This window comes from Xiphophorus maculatus, chromosome 23 (assembly GCF_002775205.1).
Source record: "Xiphophorus maculatus strain JP 163 A chromosome 23, X_maculatus-5.0-male, whole genome shotgun sequence".
NCBI lineage: Eukaryota > Metazoa > Chordata > Actinopteri > Cyprinodontiformes > Poeciliidae > Xiphophorus > Xiphophorus maculatus.
In genome coordinates, this window is record NC_036465.1 from 14,401,948 (window position 1) to 14,429,735 (window position 27,788).

The 27,788-nt window shown below is 38.0% G+C and overlaps 1 protein-coding gene across 4 annotated transcripts in view; it reads right to left on the bottom strand.

Annotated features, from left to right (window-relative positions):
- Nucleotides 1–27,788, bottom strand: part of mid2 (midline 2) — a 150,884-nt gene that overhangs the window by 51,736 nt on the left and 71,360 nt on the right. For all 4 annotated transcript variants that reach the window (XM_023328674.1, XM_005806786.2, XM_023328673.1 and 1 more), the window contains one exon: nucleotides 20,385–21,265. In XM_023328674.1, the coding sequence (XP_023184442.1) occupies nucleotides 20,385–21,209 (825 nt within the window). In that variant the 5' untranslated portion in view covers nucleotides 21,210–21,265. The remainder of the gene's footprint in view (nucleotides 1–20,384; nucleotides 21,266–27,788) is intronic.

Genomic DNA, 27,788 nt, shown 5'->3' on the forward strand with positions numbered 1-27,788 from the left:
GGTTTTTTACTATATTCTGGTGGGTCTTCTTGTTTTGACTGTTTTTTTTTTGGTTTGTTTCTTTGATTAAACATAAGCAGCTTATTCAAAGAACTTTGCACATGTTGAAAAATCACCTGAATGAGAGCAAAATACACATTAGTGAGGCTCTTTAGAGCAAAGCAACAACTAAAACTGACAGAAACAGCTGGCTGCTACAAAATAAGATGCCTTGCATGGCTATTAGGGTGGAACATGAATGTTATTTCTGATTTCATAAGAAATTTAGTCCAAAAAAATCAGCTCTGCAACCGAATATCTCTCACTAACTTATTTTCACTTGAATAAATAGTCAGGTTGTGCTTCTGATTAGGTGGCCTGTTATAATCCCTTTTGAGCTTGAGGACCGAACAAAAATTGTCACAGAAGCGAGATAACCACAGCCTTCAGCAGCGGCTGGTTAGCTAATCCAGAAGAATGCTGAGCTGAAACCCAGGTGTTGTTCTCACTAAATCTCCTGTAAGCCTCTAAGCAGAAAAACATCCAACCATATAAAGAAGTAGAAGGGCGTGGACATGTCAATGGCGTTGCATTTAAGTGGAGAAGATAGTTGACTAAGTACATGACAAGTCATGAAGCTATTCTTGCCTGATAACAGAAATGTCACCTTGTCACCATTTAGTTCCAGATTCAGCCTGACAGTAGTTAGAACTGTGATCCTTAGGCTGAGTGCCACTGACTCAAAGGTCAATGTTCACTTAAAAGATGGAGAAGATGATAAAAAGAGAAAGATTAATACAGGAGCTCTTTGAAAATATGCGATGTATTAGTAAAATCTCAAAGCTACTTTCAGTGGAAAAAGGCAGTCAAACTTTCATTTAAATTGATAATAAAATAAGAGATTTGTTTTGAATTTAGTACATCTTTACAGTCGTCCTTAATTCTGTCTTAAGTATGTTGAAATTCCAAGTTCTCGGTTGCAATTGAATGCACCATTAAAGTCGCATTAGTTGAATGTTGTGTTCTCTTAGAGGTGTAAACAATGGAAATCAAGCCTACATGGTCTGCTCTACAGTGATCCCACCTCCTGAATGGGTTTAATGTCATACAACCTTCCAATTTCTATCATTTCTGGAGACACTGAGCTAAACTTTCCTACCAATAAAGTATGGCTTCTTTTAAACTTGATACAGCAGCCGGAAAAGTCAATGATTCCATTATAATAATTGACCAACTCATACAGTCATGAAAATACACTGCCCTTTTGAAAAATAGATATTGCAGGAGACAAATTGGTAATGTTGTGTGTCTGGTGACTCCAGTCCTTCATTGTAATATTTTCTTCAATTGTGTCCTAAAATATTCTATGTTCTCTAAAGTATTCTGTACTGCTTATCTAAAAAGACACAATTTTTCTTGATTTTGTCAATAATAAATATGTAAATAATATCATGTAATGTATGAAGGAGACAGAGATGATTTGTGAGTTGAAAGCCTAAATATGGGGAGACTGTGGCTCAGTAGTTCTCTTGCAATTGAAGTTGCAGGTTTGAGTCCGTCTTCCACCTGCCAAACAACGCTGCTCCCTCAGTTCAAGGTGCTTCAGTTCAAGCTGCCTACCGAACTCCATATCAGTGTGTGGATGTGTGCAATTGTGAATGCAACTGGGTCAATTTTTATGCGTTTTGAGTGGTAGATATGATTATAAAACGCTAATATATTCAGTCCATTTATTTAAAAAAGCTGTAAACTTTCAAGCCCAAATATTTCCCACTTTATGTCTCTTTTGGTTAACATCCGACTTCGTCTTCTCTTGTTTGTCACTTACATGTTATGCTTGCTAATACTTGTTAGATTTGATCTCTGAGGGACACACAGTTACCAAAAGCAGCTGGGAAATACTGAGATGGAACAGCTGTATTTTTACTACCCTGAGAAATCGAGATTGAAAGCTTAGCACCCTTTGGCTGTGAAAACAGTGAGTAAGTGACATGGCAGCTGAGAGGTTCCTCTCAGCGGCTCCGCGGCTTTTGAGAGTCCTCTGCGGTGTTTTACCATATCGCTCTGGGCAAAGTGACGTATCAGATAGTTTCACTTACGACGCACGGACCAGAGTACATTTACGCTCCTAGAAAATTCATGTGCATTTCACAAATTTTGCATGTGCAAGGCTTTCTGGTTGAGCTGGTGTGCAACTCCAATCCATTTCCCCCATCTGAAGGGAAGCTAAATGGAAGCAGCAAGGGATTCAGGCTGGAGGCAAAAGTGAAGTAAATTTTTTTCCAACATGGTTCTCCCTCCCATTATCATCATTTTTGCCATTTGTCCTTTGGTGCAAAAAATGAACAGTGCCACTGCCAGCTGATTTAGATTTTCTTCAGTGCCCTCTTCCAATAAACGAACAAAACAGCATTTAAGAAGGATTTCAGTGTATCCATATTTTCCTTTTAGGGGTTTGCAAGAGGATTCATGCTTTCTATTTTTTCTATATAAATAAAACAAACGTACAAACTGATTAACAGCAGCTTTTGTTGTTGATGTTTAGTTAATATATGACATGTGAGAAAAGTTTAATGAGTAAAAATACTTTTACATGACACGGCATACTAAATTTTTAAGAATACTTTGACATGTCAAAAATCATTTTGTTATCCGTGTGCTAACTCATTATCACAAGTCCTGACCTGACACAGGATCACGTAAGGATGTTTACACAAAAGGAAAAAAAAAAGTAATTGAAATTGCTACAGGCAACCTCTTATTAAATGCAAAAGCAATTTTCAAAGCTACTGTGATGCATAATTTAGTGACTGAAATGTGTCACCTTTTCTTTATTGGCTGAAGGATCATTTTAATCCTCACATTGAATGTCTGATTGTTTATCCCAGATAACAAGCTTGTCAAGTGAATACTTTAAATCTAGGATGTAAACAATTACTCCCTGAAAGTGGGATGGATCTTCTGAGATTAAAACAAAAAAGCTGCGATAAAATGGGCTGCACTGACAGCTGAAGCCTAAGTTGTGGGTTTGTTGAAGCCCTGAAGAGTGCAAACGAGGACTTGCCTATCAAACCTTGAACAATGATGAATGAAGACCCATCAATGCTGCCACTGCTGAGTCCCATCATCGTTTCATTTCCTTTCTTCTCCTTCTGCTTTTTTCCTTCTATGACACCTCTGATTTCTAGAGTACCATTTCCACTGCTTCTGTTCAGATGCTTTTGTCATGTTCTCATGTCATCCCGAATCTTGATAGTTATTTTTCTGACCTCTTTTTTGGTCTGTAAGAATGCAACAACAGTGACAACAAAACCCGCGTTCTGATTGCTCAATGCTGACCGTGCTTTTTGTTTAAGTTTAACAGGCTTGATTATGACAGTTGCCTTAAGAGAGATAACAGACATGACAGAGGAAATTTCAGCAACCACAGAGAAAACTGCAGCAGGCTGAATTTGAAGCGACATTTTTCATCTGACCTTTAATTATTTAAGGCCTCCATATTAATCTATTCTCTCTGTAGAGTCTTTCATCTGTAATCCTAAAGATGCTGTACGTGTCATGTTTTTAAACCTTTAGTTACTCAGCAGAAACAATGATCTCTTGTGATTATTGAAACTTATGATACAGTTTTTTACCTCTAGAAAGTCAGACTGTTTTCTATGAAAGGGTTTCATGGGTTTTGTAACAGAGGGATTTGCAAATGAAAAACTCTGGGAACTGATTATTATTGTGGGTTTAAATGCCATAAGCAACTTAGTTTCCATCAATAAGAAGTTAAAAGAAGTAGAAAGATAAAAAACCCCAGATAAAATTATGGAGTGTCCTGGTATTAGCCTTGGTGAAGGCCATGTCAATGCAAAAAAAAAAAAAGCTAAGGAATTATGTACCTGACATTTATAGCAACATTTCACAAGCCTAAAATGTACTTTTCCAGAAACTGTCCACTTTAAATACTTTTATAAACTCTAAAGTTCATAAAAGTTTTATAAACCTTTATAAACTTTCAAACTGTTGCCATGTTTGCAATGCCTGGCTATTACACTGAAGCTCAGGATTATTTCCGGATATTGAAAGGAGACAGTCTGAGAAAATAAAATGTTCCCCTCTAGTTTGTCTCTAAATGAAAAGGAGTTGTAAAAAAGGTTATAACCAGTTAATTTTACCCTGCAGTAGATAACATTTGGGCACGCTCATTTATTAAGAATGAAGATTAGTTAGATCTGTAGGCTGAAGGTGATGGCTGGTCTGAAAGGGGCACAACTAAAGCAGAAATTAATTCAGGTGAACACTATTTTAGAAAACTTTACGTCATTGTTACCTTGTATTGGGTGTTTATTTGCACAGATAATGGTGGATATTTACATAGGAAATGCTGATAGGAGACAGTTCTACACTGTCTTCCTGTATGAAACATACACAATGAATGGGCAACCTCATGCTCTTCAGGTCAGAATAATTGTCTAATATCAATGTGAAACAAAAATATAGCAATTTAGGAAAACACTAATATAGTGATTTTCATGCTGACATAATTTGAGGCAGTTACATCTAACTGTGAACCCCTAACATGTTTGGTTCTTTGAGCCTTTTTTAGATTATTGCACCAACCTTCTTTTTCCATATCATTGACATTTCTTCCCCTTCCTTAAAAAAAACTATTTTGTTTATTGTTTACTTCAGGCCTGGGTTTTCAGGGAAACAAATAAAAGAGGACAAATAGGTTTGATTAAAGACACTGTAGGTGGATATTTGCTGCTGTCCTGAATATGAAAGTAGACAATACCGTCATTACACTAGTCTGAGACATGGACAGATGACTGTCTCAAGAATTTTATCTTGGCCAACAGCATGTCTAAGAGCCCAGCAGGAATTCAAATGTAAAACTGGTGAAGATCCTGATTCTGATAAAGACCCAAATTTCAACAATGTTGCACTTGGTGATGGACAAAGATAACTAAACCCAATCCCAAGCTTTTCCCCTTCATGCATGGTCTCGAGCAACAATGCAGCTTGATGACACTGTATAAGTTCAAATAGCTTCTTTTAAAATGCTTTGAAGCGATTTACTCCATCTCAGCTGAACTGTTACCTTGTAAGGGATTTGGTTTTGGAAGCAGATTACTACATATTTATAAAGGAAGTCATTTGAGTCTAGTGCTGATAGCAACACCTACATATACTTGTTTCCCTGAGTTACCTGCAATACTTTTCTTTTTTTGTAAAGTGCTTTCAGATTATATTTTTTTGGAAATTGTACATTTATTTATAGTTGTTTTATTTCCCCTGCCTTTGCATGTCCATCCATCCATCCATCCATGCATCCATCCATCCATCCATCCATCCATCCATCCATCCATCCATCCATCCATCCATCCATCCATCCATCCATCCATCCATCCGCCCATCTATATGTAGATGGGAGAGCCTTTACCACCCATGGAGGAAGCTCATTGCAGCTGCTTGTATCTGCAATCTCATTCTTTCAGTCACTGCCCAGAGGATGTGACCATCGATAAGTGTAGGAATGTAGAGCGGCCGGTAAAATTGTTAAACAAGTCATCGCATGTTTTTTAATCAAATTTCTCTTTTAAAGATGTTATCTATTTTTTGAGCAAAAAGCTTGAGGCGTATTTGAGAACACAAACAGAAAAATCTTGCAACAATAGAGGTTGACGAAGGTGGAAATGAATAACAAGACTTCTCTCTTGCAGATCTTCAGTGATCATTTTAGAGCAAAGATGCTGCAAAAAACTACTTGATCCTATACGTATCTTTCATTGAGATGATCTTTTGAGACTCAATGATGGTTTCTGTTAGAATTGTTGCCTCACTCACTTATACAGGCTAACAGGCTTAATGAGCCCTTTACTACCAGTGAACAGCACTGTACCACCAACTTCATTACAGCTTGCAGCCTCACCATCACAATCAGCACCAGAAGCAAGAAAAAAACTCAAATGACTTGGTAGATACAAAGCGAGAAGGTTTGGATAAGCTAAAGTAGCATAAGGTCAGACTATCTGCAGTACCACTGTAGTGGAAAAATCTGTTACTATTTCAGGGGATACAAGCAGAATACAAAAAATCTGTTCAAAGTTGTTTAGTAGGATGACACACTCACAATCTTTAAATGTCTGCATTTTTTTCTGGAGAAATATTTGATAAAAAAGGCAATCACATATTTATTTAAAAATACCAAGTGTAGAATAGTTTTGGTGTTAACGTCAACTTCTCTAGTTATCATGAATTGCTAATTGTTGCTGAAAGATTAAAGAAGTAATTGTTCTTTTACATCAATCTGGGGAGGATTATCAAGATGTTTTAAAATATCAGTAGTTCTTGCTTTGAGACAGCAGCCAATTTTCCCAGAAATGACTGTTCCAGCAAGTTCATAATGAGGTCATATAGTGGATTCTTCAGATAAAATGCTGAGAAAAAAGGAATCAAGAATAGAATAATGCTGTTGTACTGGTTCAGTCAATTCCAGACCTCAAGCCAATTAAAATGGTGTGGTGAGACCTTAAAGAGATGTGCAAAATGGATGGCCACAAACCTCAATGAACTATGGCAACACTATAGAAAGAGTTCCTTCATAACAATGTGAGAAGCAGACATGGCCAATTTGAGTGTCATTACTCCCAGTTATTGCTGCTAAATGTGGTTTTACATGATCTTAAATGAAAGGGGGCACACAGCTTTTCACACACTAGCCCCGGATTCTGGGTCGCACACTTCAATAAGCGATAGGTTGTTGTTCATGTGAACTTGTATTTAACTTTTTACAGCCTGGGTAAGAGTTTTTTTTCTTTTTAAGCACTTAACTAAAGGGAAAACATTCTGGAAGGGCAATAAACTCATAACTCTTGCTGTGGTTCCTCTTTAGTCCCATCTATGTGTGTGATGTGCACTGTGAGAAATCACGGCTCAGTGTCTCCAGGGAGACAGCAGCTGATATGAGAGAGACAGCCCCTTGGTTTCTGCATTTCTGTGTGGGTTTTCTTTCCACTGCTTGCATCTGCAGGACATTCCTCTTCATGTGACTCCTCAGGGGAACTAAACTTCCTCTGTCTGACTCCAAACAAATAAGCTTAGAGTGATGGTGTTGATGACAGATTAATAAATTTAGCTGTCAATGTTCCTAACGTGGAAAAAAAATAAGTTCTGATCCATGTTGACAGCTGAGATCCAGGCGACGTGGAACTGATGGGATCTCTTTGAACCCAACATAAACTAATATCTGCGGACTGAGGGCTTAGCTTTATAAGCAACACTTATAAAGCTAAGTGTTGCAGTCACATCTCTCAATCAAGAGATGTGACAAACAACTCTTGATTTGTACGTACAAAGTTCAGTTCCTGTTCAGTAGATTTTATGAGTTAGCCAAAACAAATCCTAAATGTAGTTGTTAGAGAGGCTCACTCAAAATAATCATCTGTTCCGGTAATGAAGTTTTATACTTAGTAATAACGTTTTGTTGCAAAGGGTGCACAGTGGACAATTGGTAGAACTGTTGCCTTGCTGCAATGAAGATCTTTTACAAATCCGTGTCGGGGACGTTTCTGCCTTCTCATTGCTCATACACGGCTTCTCTCCTAGTACTGACTACCCTAACTGACTGTTAGATTTATCGGTCTCTCTAAACTGTTCTTAGGTGTGTGTGCGCGTGTGCATGGTCATTTTACCTGTTTCTTTCTAATAATGGGTAGATCAAACTTTTTTTACTTTTTCCTCTTAGATTAAAGTGATATTGAAAAACTGAATTGTGTTTTGATAGCTCTTAGTTTCTTAATCAGCTTTATTACTGTAGCATGAGAGCTAGTTTTATTACTTATGGTCTGCAACTGTAACAAGATGATAGGTTCTTTTTATTTAATTACTATTAAGTATGAGTTATTTTTTGTTTGCTGTTGTACTTGTTTTGTTGCATGTCTAATAAAATTGTTCAGTGTGACTTAATATTGTCAGCTGGAGAATGGGGGATAAAAAGCCACAGAGCCCATGTACGATTATTAAAAGCCGAACTAAAGAAATGTGGATTTAAGTAGATTTTACAGTGCTAATACCTCAACATACTAAAGAAAAATCTCAAAATAAAACAGAGAAAACAACATGCATAATCCAAAATAGACTCTTTTGCAATCAGCTTTTGAAGGTGTGGACAGTTAATTAATAGATGTTATATCTGCTTCTACACCTACATACAAATGATATATTTAGGGACCCTGCTGCCAATAAACACAAGAACATATTTTAAACATTGTTCAGTGCATTTATTCACTGCATCTGAATAAATGGAGTATATCTTCATGTTTCCATTGGATGACAGCCTCAAGGAACAGGGTGCTATCTGCTGCTGTCACCACCATTGCCTCAGAAAGGAAAGGTGATGTGTCCCTTTTTAGAAGCCATAAAAGGGTCCCTGCATGCTATTAAGCATGCATCAGCGCCCTCCTTTTTTATCGGCTTTAGAAGCAGGACATTGGGGGCACAGTGCCGTTAACTTGTGTTCCCAATCTCTCTGTCAAGTGAAATCAACAACCTCAGTGGGGACATAAGTTTTCCCAGTCGATTCATGGTCTTGTTGTTCAAAGTGTAGCCCTTCCTTTACTGTGGTGAACAGCCACAGAGGGTGGATTTAAAAAGAAATTTCATTCTTAGTGATATTAAACTACTTCCTAAACTCTTGATGCCAAGTAGTATGTCCATGCACAAAAAAAGCATATTTTTTGAAAATAGTCAAATATAACCTAAAGTAAAATAAATACTACAAACTTCACTGAACAACACTTCCATTTATGATGGACAGACATGAAAATGGAGAACTTATGTCAGAAAAATTAAATGTCATCACATCTTTTTAGCTAAAATGGGTCTAGCAAAGCTTAACCAGTATCAAAGAATGTATGGAGGCATTAAAACAAAACTGGTGGGCGCTGCGGTTGGGCGACCCGTGTATAGAGGCCTCAGTCCTCAAAGCGGAGAGTTCAAGTCCTGGGTTCGAGTCCTGGTCAAACCACATGTCTTCACCCTCTCTCACAAACCACAAATCTGTGTAACCATTCTCAGTTTTATTACCACTGGAGTAAATAAAACCTTTTAAAAAGTGGTAACATACAAATCTATTGTAGATATTTTACTACACTGTGGAAACTGTCTGTCTGAATGACAGATGTTTCAATTGGCTCCAACTGTCAGCTGTCTGATGTATTGTTTGGTTTTTACTTTGCCTTGTGAAATACTTAACAAAATAATGTTTTGCCCTCTTTTGCAAATTTGTGACTGTGGATAAATGTTGAGAGAATATTATGTAACCTTATGTTTAGCAAATAACAAGAACACATGCAACCTTTTCAGAAGAAACCACACTTGCTGAAAAGAAGTACAAGTCATTCAACACCGCTTTGGTGATTGTTTTATGGACATCTAACTTGTATTATGAAATTTGAAACAAAAAGCACTCTAAAAATATGTTTTAAGCAATGCACACTACATTGCAAAATCAACAGGTAGTCTATAACTTTTGAGAGAAAATCTAGAAGTGAATCTAAAGGGAAGTTAAAAGACTTGGAGCTTTTACAAAGAACTCATCAGAAAACATGTCAGTTTCACCTTTTTGTTCGGTTTTACCTCCTTGGTTTCATAAATCTCTAAAATGACTAATTTCTGAAGGCCTAGCCTCTACAGTGAACTCATTTTTCTCTGTCACTTCCATCAGACTTTTTTTTCAGTCTACAGCAGTACATGGCCTTGAGGTAAAAGCAAAGAAAAGTTCCCTTCAGGGAGGTAAGAGCAAGGAAAGAAAACTACACGTGGAAAACTTAGTGTGTTTGTAAAGTGGACAAGCAAGGTTGATCTCTTACTAACTTGAGCAGCCATGTGTAACATGGCTTACAGCCAATCAAAAGCAGGAGCCATTGGACTGTTCAGCTCCCTGATCAAAGAGAGATTATGTGTTTTACTGTGCAAGCAGATGTAGCAATGAAGCAGCAAAAAAGGAAACCCCGCAGCCAAATTCTAACAAAATGAAGAAACTTCTATCCCAAGCTGAAAACTACTCACTTTGTGACTGGAATCAATTTTTATTGACATTGTGAGTAGAAAGAAGAGCCTGAGAAACAACAGCTTTTAGATGCGCACAATTTTGTTAGTATTCCTGCTAAATATGTGAAAGAAGGATTTAAATCAAATCGCTTTTGATTACAGTTCCATAATCTAACACTTTGTAATTTTGGTATATTTCTTCAGTGGGTAAAAATTCCAAGACTATGAAAAATTAGTTTGTTGTGATAAAAATAAACTATTATGGAAGTATTTTTGAGATTTATTCTTCAGTTTTTTAATTCTAGTAGTCCACTGGCTTTTGTTTCCCTGGTGGGAATATGACTTTACACAGAAGCTCATTTCTTTTAACCACTGGCCACCAGAATGGAGCCATTTTATCTAGCCACCACACCAATATAGGAGGGTAAAGGAAATCAGAAAGTATTAAAAGTTTACAGCAGCAAAAAAGTTGCATCTTGGCGTTAGCAAATGCCTCTTTTCCGCCTTGCAGAAAGGCATGGGTTAGTGCGGTTTGTTATGTTATTTTATGGTCTGGTGAATTCAGGGTAGTGTTTCCATGGACAGTTTGTCTCTCACTGGGCGGGCGGGGTTAACCCCAAACGCCTAATATTACATCATACCAGTACAACAAGAAGAAAGCAAAGTTATTGCCACAAGCAGTGATGTTTTCTCCACCCTAACTGTACTAGAGATACAACTGAAGGGGGATAGAAATGATGTAGTACGAGTCAGTTGCATGGGAAGCTTCTACACTGGAGACAGACAGAATTATCCACTGAATCACACCGACCCGACGTACCGCCCAGTAGAAACGAAGCACAGATGAGAATAACTTTATGCATTTAAAAAAAAAGTTCCAGGTGCTTCTGAAATGAAGGATGACTATATGGAAAATTCCCTGTGATGCTGTGGGTCTGCTTTGCTTTCAAAGAGCTTAGGAATCTTGTTGGATTGGATGTACAGCACTCAGCGAGGATCTGACAGAAAACTGAAAATGGGTCATCAATGAGCGTTTAACCAGAATAACGAGACAAAAATTATTAGGATGATATAGAATCTACGTAGAAAATAGAAAGGATAACTCTATGTAAACATTAATTTCTTAACATGGCATTTTCCACCCACACTGAATAAATTCACACATCAAAGGCTGGAGTGATTATTCTACTGCAGTGGAAGTTGAATTTATTTTAATGCCTTTTACACATTTTTGCTAAACGCGCCAACAGTTTGTTTAGCGTCTGTGAAAGAGATCCTGTTGTTATCCTTTTTATTTTAGTACCTTCTTTAAAGGGAAAACTCGTGTAAGGAAGTCTCCATATAAATGTGACTAAATCAAGAGATCTAAATGAAGACTTTCAACCTCTTGTCATGAAGACTTGTTCTTGCTTTGATTAAACAGGCATATACAACATTTTCCACTATGTATGCCACATAGGTAATATTTATAGATTTTATTGGCGTCATATGTGGGTTTAAAAATTAGCCATTTGTCATTAGGAGTTACAACTATATTGATTTGAGCTGCCATAACAATTCATAACAAAATAATATTTATCATAAAAAAATAGAATTTAAAGGTAAGAAAAACATGGAACAAAACTACCATACAGCGAAAACAGCCAGTCCAGTTCACCAGATAATAAAACCGGTTCAGATTAAATCTGTTATTAAAACTATGATCATTGTTCACAATGTGAAGCTACTAATAAAGACTGCTATTTACAGTTTAAATTAGAGGTCTCCACTCCCGTGAGGGTGAAGACGTGCTGTTCCTCGCACACTGGAGTCCTTCATTTAAACTAAGCATCTTCCCACGGTGACACGCTGCTCCTGCCTGGCGGCCTCAGAGCGGCACGCTGTTTTCCTCACGCAGACAGAGCACAGGAGAAGGAAGTGTGCAGGCAGTCACCAAAACTTTGCACAAACAGACCACAACAGGCACTGACTCAAGGTTCCTTTATGTGTATACATGAGTTGACCAAAATATGTCAGTGTGAGGAGGGAAGAATTTCCAGATGTAGGACAAATATTCCTGTTATGCTATTTTGTCCTGTCCATTGTCTGTGAAGCACAAACGAAACACAATCTAGGAGATCCAGTGACCTATTGCTTAAAGGATAGACTTAGAAAGATGTGTTGGAATAAAACTTGTCAGTATGAATACATTTAGCTTCTAAATCAAGCTTCATGATAATGTTCATACATAGGTTATATCATCATTTAACAACCTGATTTTCTACTAAATAATGAGACATTGATTTATCTAAAGATTTCAGCTTTTGTAGTAAATTTGCATAAACAATTTTTGGAATTACCCAAAATGTCAACCTTCAGCTGTACAACACAAAATCCTCCATAGAATACTATTAGGAGAAAGATTCAAATAGGTTTCTCACAAACAACTATCCAGACTGTATATGACATTTACCTTACAACTATTGACATGTTCTCTGTACTGTCTGGCTTTTGGCTAAAAGAATGTGAAGACCTATTAACATGCTTAAAGTACACCGTCCCAATCTGCCCCTCACACATCCTGCTCAGTGACATCACAAAGGTGGATTTGGAAATTAACAGATGCTACGGCTTTCTTCAAGCTCTAAGTCATTTATATACAGGACACTGTAAATATGTAAACGTTTTCTTATAAGCACAAGCTATAAAGTAAGGTCACTTTGCAAATTGTTGTCTTAGTGAGGTTGAATACAAATGCATACTACACATTTGCGATGTTTATTGGAAAAATATTTTGAAAAACATGGATCATTTTTCATCATCTTAACAAATATGTGTGATTTACTGTAGGTCTTTTACATAAAATCATCCAAAATATGTTGAACTGTTTTGGTTATGTGACTAAACATAAAGACGTTAAAGCAGTATTAACACTTTAGCGAAGCCTAATGAAACAAAATAAGGTTATTATTATTATAGCAGAGAGCACGTGCTAAAAAAACCAACTTATGCATTCTAAGTTTCTTGTCTTGTGAGCATAACTCATAAATCCAAAAGTTGTATTTAGAACATCCACAGTTAAAATGATTTTCTTTAAGTGTCAAAAGTGTCAGAAGCTCAGCTAAGCTCTGCCATGTTGTCAGCGTCTTACAGCTTTACCCTAAAATACAGTCAAGCCTTCATGTGCCTGACTACCAAGATTAAGTCTTGTAACTTTAAAATAAGAAGGCAGCAAAACAGAAGACAAGAAAGCAGGAATGTAGGGCCCCAAATAGCTAGTTTAAAAATGTACAGAATTAGAATTAAAACAATGGTCAAGTCCTGTTTAATACGCTTTCATAACCAATTTATCAGCTAATACTAGATGATCAATAGGTTTTGACTGTAGTGTATAATAAATACAATTGAATTAGAGTGTCTGTAACTGCATCTACAATTTGTTTTTATTGTATTTGTCTTGTCAAGTGCCTTGATATGATATCTGTTGAAAAAGTACAATTCATTTGATACTTATTTGAAAGTTCACAGTAATTAAAGGAAAAATAATAAATATTATTTTGTGTGCTAGCTATTTGCATAGAGTAATTCGCTTTTAGTAGTCAGGAGTCAGAACAATGTAGGTGTAGAAAACTGGATTCCAATAGGCTTACTTAATGAGCCAGTAAGTCTGGGGCCTCGGTTCCAGTGGATATCAGCAATCTAAAAGAAATTAAACTTCAACAAAAAAGAACCATCTGTGTTGTTTTATCAGGTATAAGCATCGAACTGTCAGCAACATGCTGATTGTGCACAGTTAAACAACAAGCTACTCTGTAGAAGATATATTATATGTTAGTATTACATCAGTAGAAAAGTCAATGAACCAAGGAAAAATGAAAAAAAGATTATTTAGGCTGTTATGTTACAGAGTGCACTTTGATACAATCATATAGATTGCTCATCCGTGGGTGGGAGAAGTGTGTGTTGACGTCTCAGGTGACTGGTTTACCAAAATGTTTTGATAGGTGTCAAAAAGAACATCCATTTTATGATGTTTGTGTTCCTAGCAGATCATTGCACTGGATCAAGCTGAGCAGTGTTACTCACTTTTACCTGTCAGCTGTTGTAATCATTGCAAGTATGAGGATAGCAGCCTGCAGGGAGATTAATGATCCAGCAACACAAGCTGAAGGCTGCTCTCACAAAATGGATATAATGGAAACACTGAATTGATGCATTTTTACACTGCTTCAATCCTAAATATAAATGCAACTAAGATTTCCTTTGCTTAGTTTTAATGCTTTTAAAGCGTTTCACTTACTTTCTTCATAAGCACTACATTAACTGAGTGGCATCTAGTGATTTGACAGATCTTTTTTATTAGTCCATGACTACGTGTAATGCACCAAACAGCGAGGCTCATTCACATCCTTTATCACAAATTGCACCTTTTTCCAAACTCAAATTTAATCATTTTTCAGCACATGTTATAAAGTTTGGACATTTGTGTATAAATAATCTCAGATCTTGCTTGAATAGTGCTCCAAAATCTATCTGTAGTGAATTGAATTTAGTGAATTTAGGCTTTGAACCACTACTTTATGTGGAATCTCAGCCATCTTAGATCAGCTTTATTCCAGATTATATAATTCTAAAGGACAGTCTGTAAGATTAGGAACAACAGCAACCCCATATATCAAAATGCATGTGACGAACGTTTGAGTTCTCTGGACTTGATAAACTACTATACAAGTACAGGCCATTGAGAGAGTGAAAGTAAAAACACTAATGGGTAAAATCAACTGGTGATGTGCAAAACCAATCAATCAATTTTAAACTGATAATTAGGTCACTAAAGAATTAACAGACTAAAATTGAACAAGAATAACCTTTTTAGATACTCGGTTTTCTATTTTTGTTACTTCAAAATTCATAAAGTATTTTCTATACTTTATCAACCTTTGAAAGGCTGCGTAGGAACCCTGAACCCATCTTGTGTGTGTGGAAAAGTAAAGACTAAACATATAGCGGCGCTAACGTGTGTAGGCAGAGAAATGATGCACGGAGCCACTAAAAGCTCTGTGCTCCATCTTTGGTTTCTCCGTCAGCGTGAGCGAGAATGCGCCTTCTCACTCTGTTCTCCAGATAGAGCTTTGATTTCTGAAGGCAACATACCACTAAGCCCGCAGTCATTCCTCACATGTTCAAAATTATATCAACAGCTCTGAGACACATGCACACCTACATCTGTTCGTAGGCACTCACGCAAACCTGTAACTGCTCCGAGGTGCACATATTTGAATGCAATCACATAAAGCTCATGCACACAACCACAAAGGAGGGCTGCAGCTCTGCCTTCACCAGCTACATGCTGCAGCAGCGTGAGTGGGTTTGTGGGTGACTGAGGGCAGAAGAGAGGGGAGGCAAAGCAAGACAGACTGACCGGGGGCCAAATGAGGCAAAGGGAGGTGTGACAAACACACGGTGGCAGAAAGCATGTGGGATGGAAGATGTTTGTCTGCCTCTATGCAAGAACAGAGGAGTGGGAGTAATATAGTGACAGTGATGAATATAGTGGAAATGCGTTAATGACGGAAATGTAATAAAGAATACATGGGTTTATTAGAAATAAAGAGAAAAGAGCGAATGCATTCACTCAGTGTTTGGTGTACAATCAGATCAGGTTTGCTCAGCCTTAAGCGCCAGTAAACCGGTGGTCCGCTTGCAGGTCTTAAAGTAATAAAGGTTCATATGGCTCTGCAAGTGTGCCTCTCCCCGTGTAGATCTGCATAAGCTCGCCTCAGGATTTAGCAAAGCAGAACGAGTGTAAATACAGCAGCAGTGGAGTCAGCATCAGGAGCAGACATGAAGCAGCCACCACACTAAAAAAGTTAGACAGAGCCTCAAGCAGCTTAGGAGGGAGGGAGGAGAGGGTAAAATATGAGTAGTGAGGGGAAGGAGTGAATGAAGAAAACAACAGAAAAAAAGGAGAAGAAGCAAGACTGGAGGCAATGAAGGAAATGAAGCGATGGAGGACAGGAGAGGATGGGGAAGGGTGGGGTTGCTGATGATATGCAGGGACTTGTTTCTGTCTTAACAAAAATTAATCCCAGGATCACTGGAAAGAGCCTTGAATTTTCTTTTGAACTTATTATTTGCATAACATGGCTGGTTCAAGCAGGAAACCTGATGAACTTAGAAACCTGTCAACAAATTACGGACACACACACACACAGACTTACTACTGTACAATGGGACAGCTGAGAATCCTAAACCATAAGCTTCATCTGTCACACTGATTGACAGCTCTGAAATAAGCTCTTCCACCACGTCAGCTCATTAGCACTTGATGCTGTGACACATACTCACTTTAGAGCCCTGCGGAGTTTGTGAGTCAGAGCAAAATGAACCAGCAAGCAGCACAAAAAGCACCAAGAACTTCTGATTTATTTATCATTATTTCTCACATTTGCCACTTTCTCTTAGCTCTTACCGTCTCATTTCTTTTCAGATTGACAACCAATCACTTGAACACATCTGGCTGCCTATGAGACATTGGACCACCAAAGTAATTTCAGTTATCAGTCACAAATCTACTACAGACTAGATTTTTTCATCTCTTAGCACACAAGACAGTAGTGAAGCCACCAGGTTATGTCTGTGTTGAATTTGTTGTAATGTCATTTCTGGATCATTACTTCAGATGTGTTGTGGGATTTTCCATCAGGAAAATGTTTCAGTATTATTACTCCTCAAACTTTTGCCAAATTTCTTACATTAATATTATAACTTTAATGTTTTTCTTTGATGTTTTACAGTGTCTCAGCAACATAAGTAAACCTCCTACTACACAAATATGAAGTAGAAGGAAGACAGGTACAGGGTTCTTACAAATAAAAAACATTTGATGTGCATCTTTTTTCTGATACTAATAAATAAAGCCTTTATTTGAAGTTGTCAAATGTTTGGTAGGAAGCATTTGTGAATAATCAGCGTTATGAAGACCAATAGACAGAGAAGACAGATCAGGCATAAAAAGGTGAAGAAGTTTAAAGCAGGTTTAGGTTATAAAATGAAAATCACAATCAATAAACACCTCATGGAAATCTGTTTATATCATCATTAAAAAAATTGGAAGAATACTGCAGGACCTATAGAAACCTGTCAGTAAATGGCTATCCACCTAAACTGACAGATCAGCCAACTCTAATCTGAGAAGACGCACAGAAGCTCAAGTTTACTCTGGAACAGCTCAGGTGGGACAATTTATTGACATGACAGCTATTAGTTAACTCCACAACGTAGCAATCAGACTCAATAATTTAAAAAAGTAAAGAGGAACCCTGTATGCAACTTGCCATGAGTCGTGTAGAGGACACACCAAATATAGAAGATGATACGCACCAGCTGGATGTAACATTCAAATTTTTGTTGATTGTAATGCAAAATGTGATTCTACTCAGGGAGCAGAGTAAAAATGTATGTCAGATTTAATGGTTTTAGTTTGTAAAAACTAAAACCATTAAATCTCCACTCATACTTGCACAACCTTTTGTTGAGCTGTCACATGAAATCCCCCCAAATTACCCTGAGGTTTGTGGAAAAATATGAAAAAATACAAGTGTTTATGTACTTTTTAAAAGAAATAAACAAATAAATTCAAAAATAGGGAGACGGTAAAATGAAAATCAGACCCAACCATGAAAACTCCAGTTCGCTCATACTTAATACTGATATGCTGTGTTCAGTTATTTAATTATGAATACTTATATTGATAGACAGAATTTTAAACTTACTCTCACACACAATCAGCTTCTTGATTTTGTATAACCAACCTCCAAAAGGGGTAGTTAAGCTGCCCCCAAATTGATGCAAATGACATTTTAATGATGCATCAGGCACTTTCAAAGAAGCAGTGATGAGATATTCTCTTCTTCTCCAAATCTTGACTGGGAGTGACTTTAATGCACCTGATTTTCTAAAAACAACCAAACAATCTTGGCAGCAGCTCCTTAAAGCTACATTAATTTACTACATCAAACTGAAATACTAAGATAGAAGTCTCCAAAATACATGAGACTAATTCATCTGCATGTGTAGAGAGGGAATCTGCTCATCAGCTGAGTATGGAATAACTCACCTTCCTACAGTATGAACTGCTGTTTAGCACTTGTTGACATTTTTGCTCCTGAAACATCCCTTTCTGCCTAAGGGAAGCTTACCTTTTCCCTTAATGTGAGTAAAATCATAGTGACAGTGTGGCTGAAAGGAAACTCCAAAAACAGGATGGTTGAAGGGTGACCAAGAAGTCAAAGATTAATCAGGGTGAGTCAGGAGTCACATAGGCAGATGAGCTAATCTATTTTCCTAATCAGTAATACAATAAGAAGTCAGAAAAGGACAGAAATTGGACAATTTGCAGCTTGACCAATCCTGAGTTATCACCAGATTCACAGTTGGCTAATATCAGTATCACTGGTGTTTAAAATAAACAAGATAAGTAATAAGGTATTCATGAGGAAATAGTACTTTCTACCAAGACATGTCTGCCCTTTAGGTTGCAAGAGAGCAAGATTTTAAGCAGATAACAGGAAGGCAGGACGGAGCAGCAAAAGTGCTCTGTTTAATCCTTTGGAGCTTTGAACCTCTGTCAGTCATAAAAGTAGAGAAAGAAGAAACACTTGCACTGGTATGAGTCAGAAAGTTAAAAAATAGCTCCAAATGCCACTGGTGAGTTGACTGAAGCGTTGGCTTGGAAAGCTCTCCTCCTAGATTTGGGGCAGATTCAAAGTCTGGGAAGTTCAAAGCCCTAGGCTGGGCAATGTTCAAAAGAACCACAGCCAGCCAAGGAAGTTGAGGGAAAATGAGGGGAACCACAAACAACTTACAGCAACTCGTCCCTCAGCCTGCAGAGAATGAGGTGGCAAACAGCAGGGAAAATAAACCTTGTGCTCAGTGAGAGGTGCTGAGCAAGAGTTTTGCTGACAAAACTGAAGGTGACATCCGCAGTTCTAGTTGCATCAATAATACAAAATGTGGGAGCGCATTTTCACCAAAATGAAAAGGATGCTCTGAGACGTTGGCAAGATTACAGCTACTGTGTTCACCCCTGAAGCCCAATGGATTGGAGTTTTGTTCCACGCTGAGCATTAACAATGTAAAAATGATACACTGTCATCATGATTTTATACATACACTTTCATGCTGAAGAATGGCAAAAAGTTCTGACAATTAAACAACAGATGTGATTTTCTTAGTGAAACAAGCCACATCTCTGCCCTTGAAAGGTGTCCATTTGTTTTTTTTTCACAACACAATCCCTTTCAGTGGAAATAATTGAACCACAACTTCACTTTGACAAAATAAAAACATGCAAGCACTTTGTTTAGATGTAGGGACAAAGAGAGACAGAAAGAGATAGAAAGAGATGCTACAAAATTAATATGTTGTAAAAAAACCCAACACTTTCTCAAAAACATATGTCTGAGTGTGGGGAAGGACTGACTCCAGCTGCAGAAACTATTCTACAGATTCTTGAATGGATGTTACTTCAAAATTTTTCTTAAGATTGCAATTATCCATGCTGCTTGTGCACCATTTTTAATAATTTTTTTCTTCCACTCGTCTTTCCATCAATATTAGACATAGCACTTTGTAAACATGTAGATGACGTTCAACTTGATGATATTTTAATGTACTAAAATCCCGATTTCATTATCCTTCCATGAACACAATTTTTAAAGCCATTGTGAGAACACAGATCCACTCCTTGTTCCTCTACATCTGATAAAACCACTCATGTACTGCGGTTAACAATTGTTATTCTGCCTTAATCCACATATTTGTTCTGGGTAATATTAATGACACAATTTTAATGTCTTATTTTTGGTTGCTGTTTCAAAATCTTAAAGATGCATAAAGTAGTTCCTAAAAAAGATATTCAAAGTCTAAACACAAACAAAGCCAGTCACCCATATAGAGCGTTCATGTGCTCTGCAAACACTAAAGATAAAAGTTGGTCGGTGCCAGCTCACTGCTTTAGGCCTTCAGTGGTGGAATTAGCTCATGCTGTTGCCTTCCTCTGTTGTTTTTCAGCCTGATTCAGCAGTCCCGGTTTTTACACGTGAAAGCTCAGCGGCCACAGGGAATGCCAGCTCAACGACTATCATTATGAGGGCCCTCCCTGTTGGACTCCATCTCTCTTTCCTCTCCCAGCAAGTAAACCATCCAAATTATCTCTTCTGATTCTCTGTTTGTGATACGTCTGTCTTGCTTACAGAAACATTGTTATGAAAGCAAAACAGTCGGTTAACGTTGTGGCTTACTGTACCATCCTAACACAAAGATAAAGAGTACATAATGGGGGAGGCGGTTCTGTACACTAAAGGGTATACTGAAGGACTAACCTTGAGCTTGTCAAAGCGATCTGTGAGCGAAGACACCTGGTGGTCTCTGTGACGACCCACCAACTTGCAGAGGGCACAGATAAGCTGGTCATCCACCAAGCAGTACATGTTGACCTTCTCGTTCTCGTGTTCCAGGCAGGTCAGGCCCCGGAGGTGAGTGTCTGGTACTGGCTCCACCAGGCGGTGGCTGGTGAAAGGCTTTTTGTTCGGGTGTGTTGCACGCAGGCATCGGTCGCAGTACGACACCTCACACGTAACACACGTCTTAACAGCCTCGCGAGGCGGATCCTGTTCACAGAACTGGCAGCTGATCCTTGGATCCATCTTCACCACAACAGCTGGGCTGTGGTTTGCGTTTGTGTGGTTGGCGTGATTGGTGTGGTTGGGGTGCGGGTGGGAGTGGCTTGAAGTGGCTGGGCTGCCACGGGCACTTCCTCCACCTGTTCCACCGCCGCCGCCACCGATCGTTCCAGCTATCGTGCCACTAATGGTGGCGGTGTAGGGCCGCTGCGTCTGCAGCCGCCGGCTCTCAGTGGGGGAGTTGGAGCCGCTGAGGGAGGCCTTTTGAAAGCGGTCAATGATGTTTTGCAACGTCACATTGCGCTTAAGGCCCTCCAGGCCGCGGTGATTCAGCGTGATGACGTAACGACACGTGGGGCACTGAAAGGCGGAGATGGACTCGAGGGGTTTGCTGGTGGAGCAATGAGACACCAGGATGCGGTGGGCACAGTTAAAGCAAAGGCTGTGGGCACAGGGCAAGAGCAGAGGATCTTCAAACAACTCCAGGCAGATCGGGCACGTCAGCTCAGACTCCAGTGTTTCCATCTTCAGTTAAACCAATCTAAAGGTGACATCAAATCCCACGGAAGCTGGCCAGTTACCTACAAGAAAAGAGAGGAGAAATTTACTGCTAGTGTTGTTATAAAGATGCATTTCCTTTTTGTTAATAGTGTCTTTATTAACTAATCTGTAGGTTTGAATATGTTGTTTGGAATTTGTTTATAAGTTGTTTATGCATTACATTGTATTTTTAGTTCTTCTTTGTTACTAGCAGGACTGATATTAATTTTCAAAACTTTGTCTTTCCTACAACATGTTTGAAGTTTCAAATTTCATGTTGATTTTAGATGAATTCTAAAGGAGTATGCAGAAATTTTGTTGTACTTTTTTTAGTGTAATGTAGTTGACTGATCAATTTATGGACATCAGTCTAAGTTGATGTTCTTTTAACAACAACTAAATTTGTTAATCCTTTAAGTCTTGGGCTATACTTTAAGAATCTGTTTACAGCACATCCGCTGTGAGATACTGGGTGCAGGTAACTGGAACCCAATGAGGATTTAGCACAGCTAACATTTGCACTTTCTTGTATAGGTGAGCTATAAGTCCTTCTGTGGGCCCAGCTTATTTCTTCAAACCTTTTCCATGTGATTCTTCTTTTAGAGTTGTATAAAAAGCAACGACTGAACCAACTGGGAGAAAAAGGACAGAGGCTAGCTCATGTTAGAAGAGAAATAAAAATCAATACAGAGGAAAACGAAAGAGAAAAGGAGAGATACATTGTCAACAGTCAAAGGAACAGAGACATGCATGTATAGAGAACATTCGCCTTTTTTAACACACTCACTCTACAGATTACATATCTTCAAGTGAAATCAGCTTGACTTATTGAGCAATAAACATTTAGCTACATGGAAAATCAAACTATCAAACGCAAGATTACAACAACAAATTCAAACAGAGCAGCTGAACAAACACAGGGTCTAAACTCAGTAGGAAAATTGATTTCACATCTTTTCCCTAAATCTCCAAGATTTCTCAGCACTTTCTAGCCTGCATATCAAGCTGCCTTACCCTCAAGGTGGCCTTAAAAATCACTGATATGTGAAATCAGTAATAACTCCTTTCCCCAACACTGCCACCTTGCTGATTTAAGGCCATAGGTGAGCAGTTTGTAGACCTGCTCTATCTTTTAAAAGAAACCAAGCAGGCACCGTGAAACAGCAGTAATAAACCAGATGAAAGACAGTGACAATTTCATTACGTTTCTAAATTAATGATAGCATCTGTCTCTCTCGTGCAGAATTCACCCTTGAGTTGCTTTTCAGTTGCATAACTGAAAAACCAAAACATGTTTTAAGGTCATGATAGAGAAGAAAAACAGATGATTTGAATCTAAGACTTTCTTAGACGTACAAAATGTTGACAGGTTAAAACAGACGTTTAATTTATGCAGTGGCAGAGTCGGTAAGTCATCATTTAAGATGCTTAAGAACAGTCAATCGATTTTAAGACACTTTAAACAGCCAAGGGGACTAAAAAAGATATTTCTCATATTTTACATGTTAAAGCATTTCATTTGAATGTCTTATTAAATATGCCTATTCACACACATTTTTTGACATTCATTTATTGTTTTACTGAGTTAAATGTGCTGGTTTATTGCACATATTGTTGATTGTGCAGTTAAAATGACTTCATGTGCTGACAGGAACAGATAATCAAATTCGCAGCTTGTTTTCCACACATCTGCATTGTCCTTGTCTTCTATTTTGTTTCCATACTGAGAAGTGATGAATTTCCTGAGGTGGCCCATTTGCAGCCCAGCGATTTCACTGAATTTCTAAACACAAATAAACTCAGGAACCGGAGAAAGGAACTGCTGAAGACCGGTTTGCATAAAGACACAAACAGAGCTAAAGAAGCCAAGACTCATTTGTGCTAACTGAAGTTTCCTTTTGCTGTACAAGAAAGAGACTCTAAACTCTGAGCTGTAAGAGTGAACATGATTTGTTTATGCTTGTAATGTTTTGAAGAGAACGGTTACAGCAAGCAATTGCACTGCTACAATTTTACAGTCTTTAAAACAGTATAAATCCCTACCTTTTGAAAATCATGCAGATATCATGGTAATAAAAAGGAAAGAGCACCGTCCTTGTGCAAATACGACTACTTGTGTTTGAAGTTGCATGGAAGCTAAAGGTCGCTGTATATTTTTTATTTTGCTGTCTTTGCAGACACACAATATCCTCCTCCAGTATTCACCTTGGCTGCATTTTAGCAGATGCTTTATATGATTGTTATCAAGAGGCTGCCTCTGTTTGGCACAATGAAAGTGAAGGTTCAGAAGCCGACCTCCACTAACAGAGCCAGCATAAGGTTCGGCTCATCCCAACAAAAGGTCTAATTTGTCTGTAGTTTATCAGACAGCTGATAACCAGAGACAGACAAAATGAAATAATCAGAGGAGTTAGATGTGAAGGCAGAGGCAATGTCATGTCAGCACAACCTCTTAAAGCAAGTAACTTGTGCATCACTATATGTCCACTGCAAATGAGATGTTATTGTCCACATGAGGTTTTAGTATTAACACCTTCAACTTCTGAAATTAATTTGAACTGTACAGTTTTTCTTTTTTTATTAATAAAAAATAATTTTGCAAAGCATATTTTGTGAAGACTACTGAGAGTTTTTGATAAAGGCAATATGGCTTGCCACCAAGGACATCATAATGCGTTGGGCTTCAAGAGCAAGCACTTGTAAAATTTGTTAGTTCTGTCAGTAATGTGTCAGCAACTTTCCTATGGCTTTTCTGCACTACAGTGCAGCATTTTGGGTACTGAATAGATAAACACAAATGGTGAGAGAGTGACAGGAAGGATACTAAAGACAACTCACATAAACACTGTAGGCATATTGCCATTGGCTGTTGTTTATTTTGTAATAGATCAGCAAGTTACATGTCGAAAGTCATTGTTTGTTGCACAACAGGCTTTATGGTTGGCAGGTGTGGGTTGTACGGGATTTAAGAGAAATAGCCCAGGGTGCTAGTAATCCAGGAACACCCACTGGTTAATAGAAACTTTTGCTACACAACCTAAAATAAGGATATCTAACTGATTTCAAGTATTGCAACTTTCTCTTATGCAAATTCCATAACAAATGCTAAAAAATACATTGAGGTCACTATTTTTATGAGACTGACAGCAACAACTCATCTGCATATGACTCCCACCTGAGTGACCTGTCTGCAATAACAAGACACAAAAGTGACATTCATTAAGTGCCGCTAAACACCAGCTCATGCAGAACGTTATTAAATCAAATGAAGTTTATTATGAGGAAAAGATGCTTTCAGCAAACAGTATATCATCAATGAAATGTATAAAGTGGGCCTATTTAATTTTTTTGCTAACTAGAATTTGATGAATCTGAAAACTGCTTTCCAAAATTACACACTTTGCAGTAAATCTGTGCCAAGAAGCTAAAGATAAATTATAACGGCCATCAGATCAACAGAGAGCAAACGACCACTTTACAGTTCCAAGGTTAACTCAATCAAGTTTGCTGGGCCTTCCGATGTTAATGTGCCTGTGTTTAACGGAGCATGGTGTTATAATTAACACCAAGCTTTAACACACCATCACAGAGCCCATTAGGCTTCAGCTATGTCACCCTGGGGAAACGGTATGGGCTATGATGGGAGCCACTTCGGGGCTGAATCACTGGCCTCATGCCAGACAGAAAGGCTGCTCTGGGGTCTAAGTGGCATGGACAACACTTTATAAAACTATAATATTTACAAAGAAAAACGGTTTTGTTCATTCATATGTTGTTAAAATGAAGTGCTGCCACTATGAGAAAATGCTACAGATACCAGAGAGAGAGAGAGAGAGAGAAATCTAAATAGATCAATGTTTTCTTTGACATAAGGCCAACTTTTAAAGGCAAACATTTATCTTAAAAATGACTTTTTTTGATGGTTGATTACTTAGATCTTTAAAAACCAAACTAAGAGTCTCTGACACTTTTACAGTTCCTCTCTGCATAGGCTTTCGTATCCACTCCTGGTTTGCAAGACACAACCCTAGGGAATGCTCCAGAAGAGAAGATATTCATGTTGTTCTTTCTGCTACTTAGTAATCTTGCAAATAATAAAAGCATAAAAGAAGCTGTTTATCTACAAGCTCACATTCACAGTCCCTTGGCTGTGTGTATGTATGAGTCTGAATTCAATGCTGCAAAAAATGCATCCGTCACAAGCAGTGAGACTCATGAAACAAAGATGATTATCCCTGAGTAAACAATCCGCTGGCGAAAACCAAATTGCTCCCCAATGAACTTTAATCATACAGCTGCAGGGCCATGAGGGGGTGGCTGATGGACACTTGATGAAGCAGGAACATTGAAACAAAGCACCACACTTTGACCTTTGGGGGAAGACTCAGCAGCTGTGACATTTTTATTTTAAATTGTGACTTTCAAATCACAAATGTCATATTCCTGCAAACAACTAAATGTAGTGTTTTAAGGCAACATGTAGGCATGTTTATCTCAGGAAACATGTTAAAAATGGTGCTTAGAGGTCTATTTCTCCCCTGTGACGGTCTATTTCCAATCTAATCTAATCTAATCTAATCTAATCTAATTTAATCTAATCTAGTCTAATCTAATGTAATCTAATCTTTTAAATGATCCTGCTCAATTGCAAAGTCTTAGAAGTTGTATAAGCTATCTTAACAAATAAGTAACACAGAGGTGACAGTTTGTATATGTTAAAGTCATTATTCTGAAATGGAGAGGAAATCTACAGATTTTACCTTTAAAGTTGTAATATGTAAATTTTATGAACAATATATATATATTTAACATATTTGTTAAAACTGTCACTATGTTGCGATAGTATACCATGAGACAAAAGAGCAGGGAGGAGGCAACAGTGTGTGATGTTTTTACCAAGGACCAGCTGCCTCATGTAATGACATAGTGACAGTTTTCACAAATATATAAAACCTGTTGTTTATAAAACTTACATACTGCAACTTTTAATACCCCACCACACTGTTTTGTATCAGGCTTTTGTCTCAGTGTCAACATCTCAAATGACATTCCCACATTGCAGTCATATGCATTTATTAGTGTAGCATGTAAAGTTTGATCAGTAGATCAGTTAGCCTGCCACACAACCATCACAACTCCTAAAAAAGAGTGGTGATGGTTTTGCACTTTCTCCAGTGCAATGGATTTAACAAAGCAGTACCTCATATGCCACAACAATTTCAACATCACTTAATTTCACATAACAGAATGCTGATACTTTACTTCCCTGCATCATGTTGGAAGGTTGAAACTGAAACCGCTAACTCTGATTTATTTAGCCTGTAAATTGTCCATCTAATTGGGGACCACTCAAGGGATGTAACAGCAAAAACAAGGCAGTGGCATAACAGGTGGGGGACAAAGGGACACTGTGAATTCAAACCTACTGACCAGGTTAAATAAACTTTTTTCACACTGTTAGCAAACGTAACAGATGTTTTTCAAAATGGCAGCAAACCTGACAAAATAAAAAACAGTGTGACATCAGCTGAAGTTAATCCAAAATCAGCATTAGGTAGTGCTTGATTGAGGTGCATTGAAACCCACCCACATAATGAATGAAAGCAAAAACTGAAGTACAACAAATAATATCAAAGTGTTACTGCCTTAATCAGCATTTAAGACCATCTGACATTATTATTTCCTACCCCTGATAATGCAGATGCTTTTGATTTTTCAAACTATTTCAACACAAATATGAAATTTATCTGGGTCACTTGGCTAAGCTACTAACCTGAACTACTGCACTAGCACATAACCACAAGTATTTTACAGCATTACATAACAAGGATGGAAATGGATTTTGTAGTTGGCAAGGCTACTGTGAACCCAACAGTTGAAATATACTATAGCTCGACCCACACATTCAAGCCTACAACTGGGGATTTACTTTGAGCTCTTTGCCATAAATCAAGCATCAGCTGATTGCACCAGTTACAACTGACTAGGACACGCCATGGTTGTAATAAACAGTCGCCACATTTTACTGTCAGATTCTGTGTGTGTATAGAATATCAGTCCTCCGGCACAACAGCCCACCATGCAATCCCTCCATCTGTATTCACACTGCTCTTTACAAGTGCAAGGAGTAGTGTTAATCTATCTGTGGTAGTTGAGTCTATCCATCACACTGGAAGCTGCAAATGACAGCCTTATTTTAGTAAAGGAGCAGAAGCAGAAAATCACATGACTGAGCTTTTGGAGAATACAGAAAAAAAAAATAAAAACTGACAGCAGGCGTGTGGTGAGAAACTTTAGAAAGAACACATGAAGAGTGCTGTCGTTATCCAAATATAAACCAAACTTTAAGCTAAACTTACACTTTCCTCTTGAGAAACCAGAGAAAAAGACCTTAAGATCTTTAAAGAGAAGATTATAATTATAATTTTTTTAGCCTGTTGCTCTATCTCTCTATTTATCTATAATGTGGTTCTGTATGTTAGTTGCTGTCGGTCCTCGAGGGCCGGCATCTTGCATGTTTTAGTTCTCTCCCTAGTGGTAGTAACAACCTTCTCGGCATGTCAG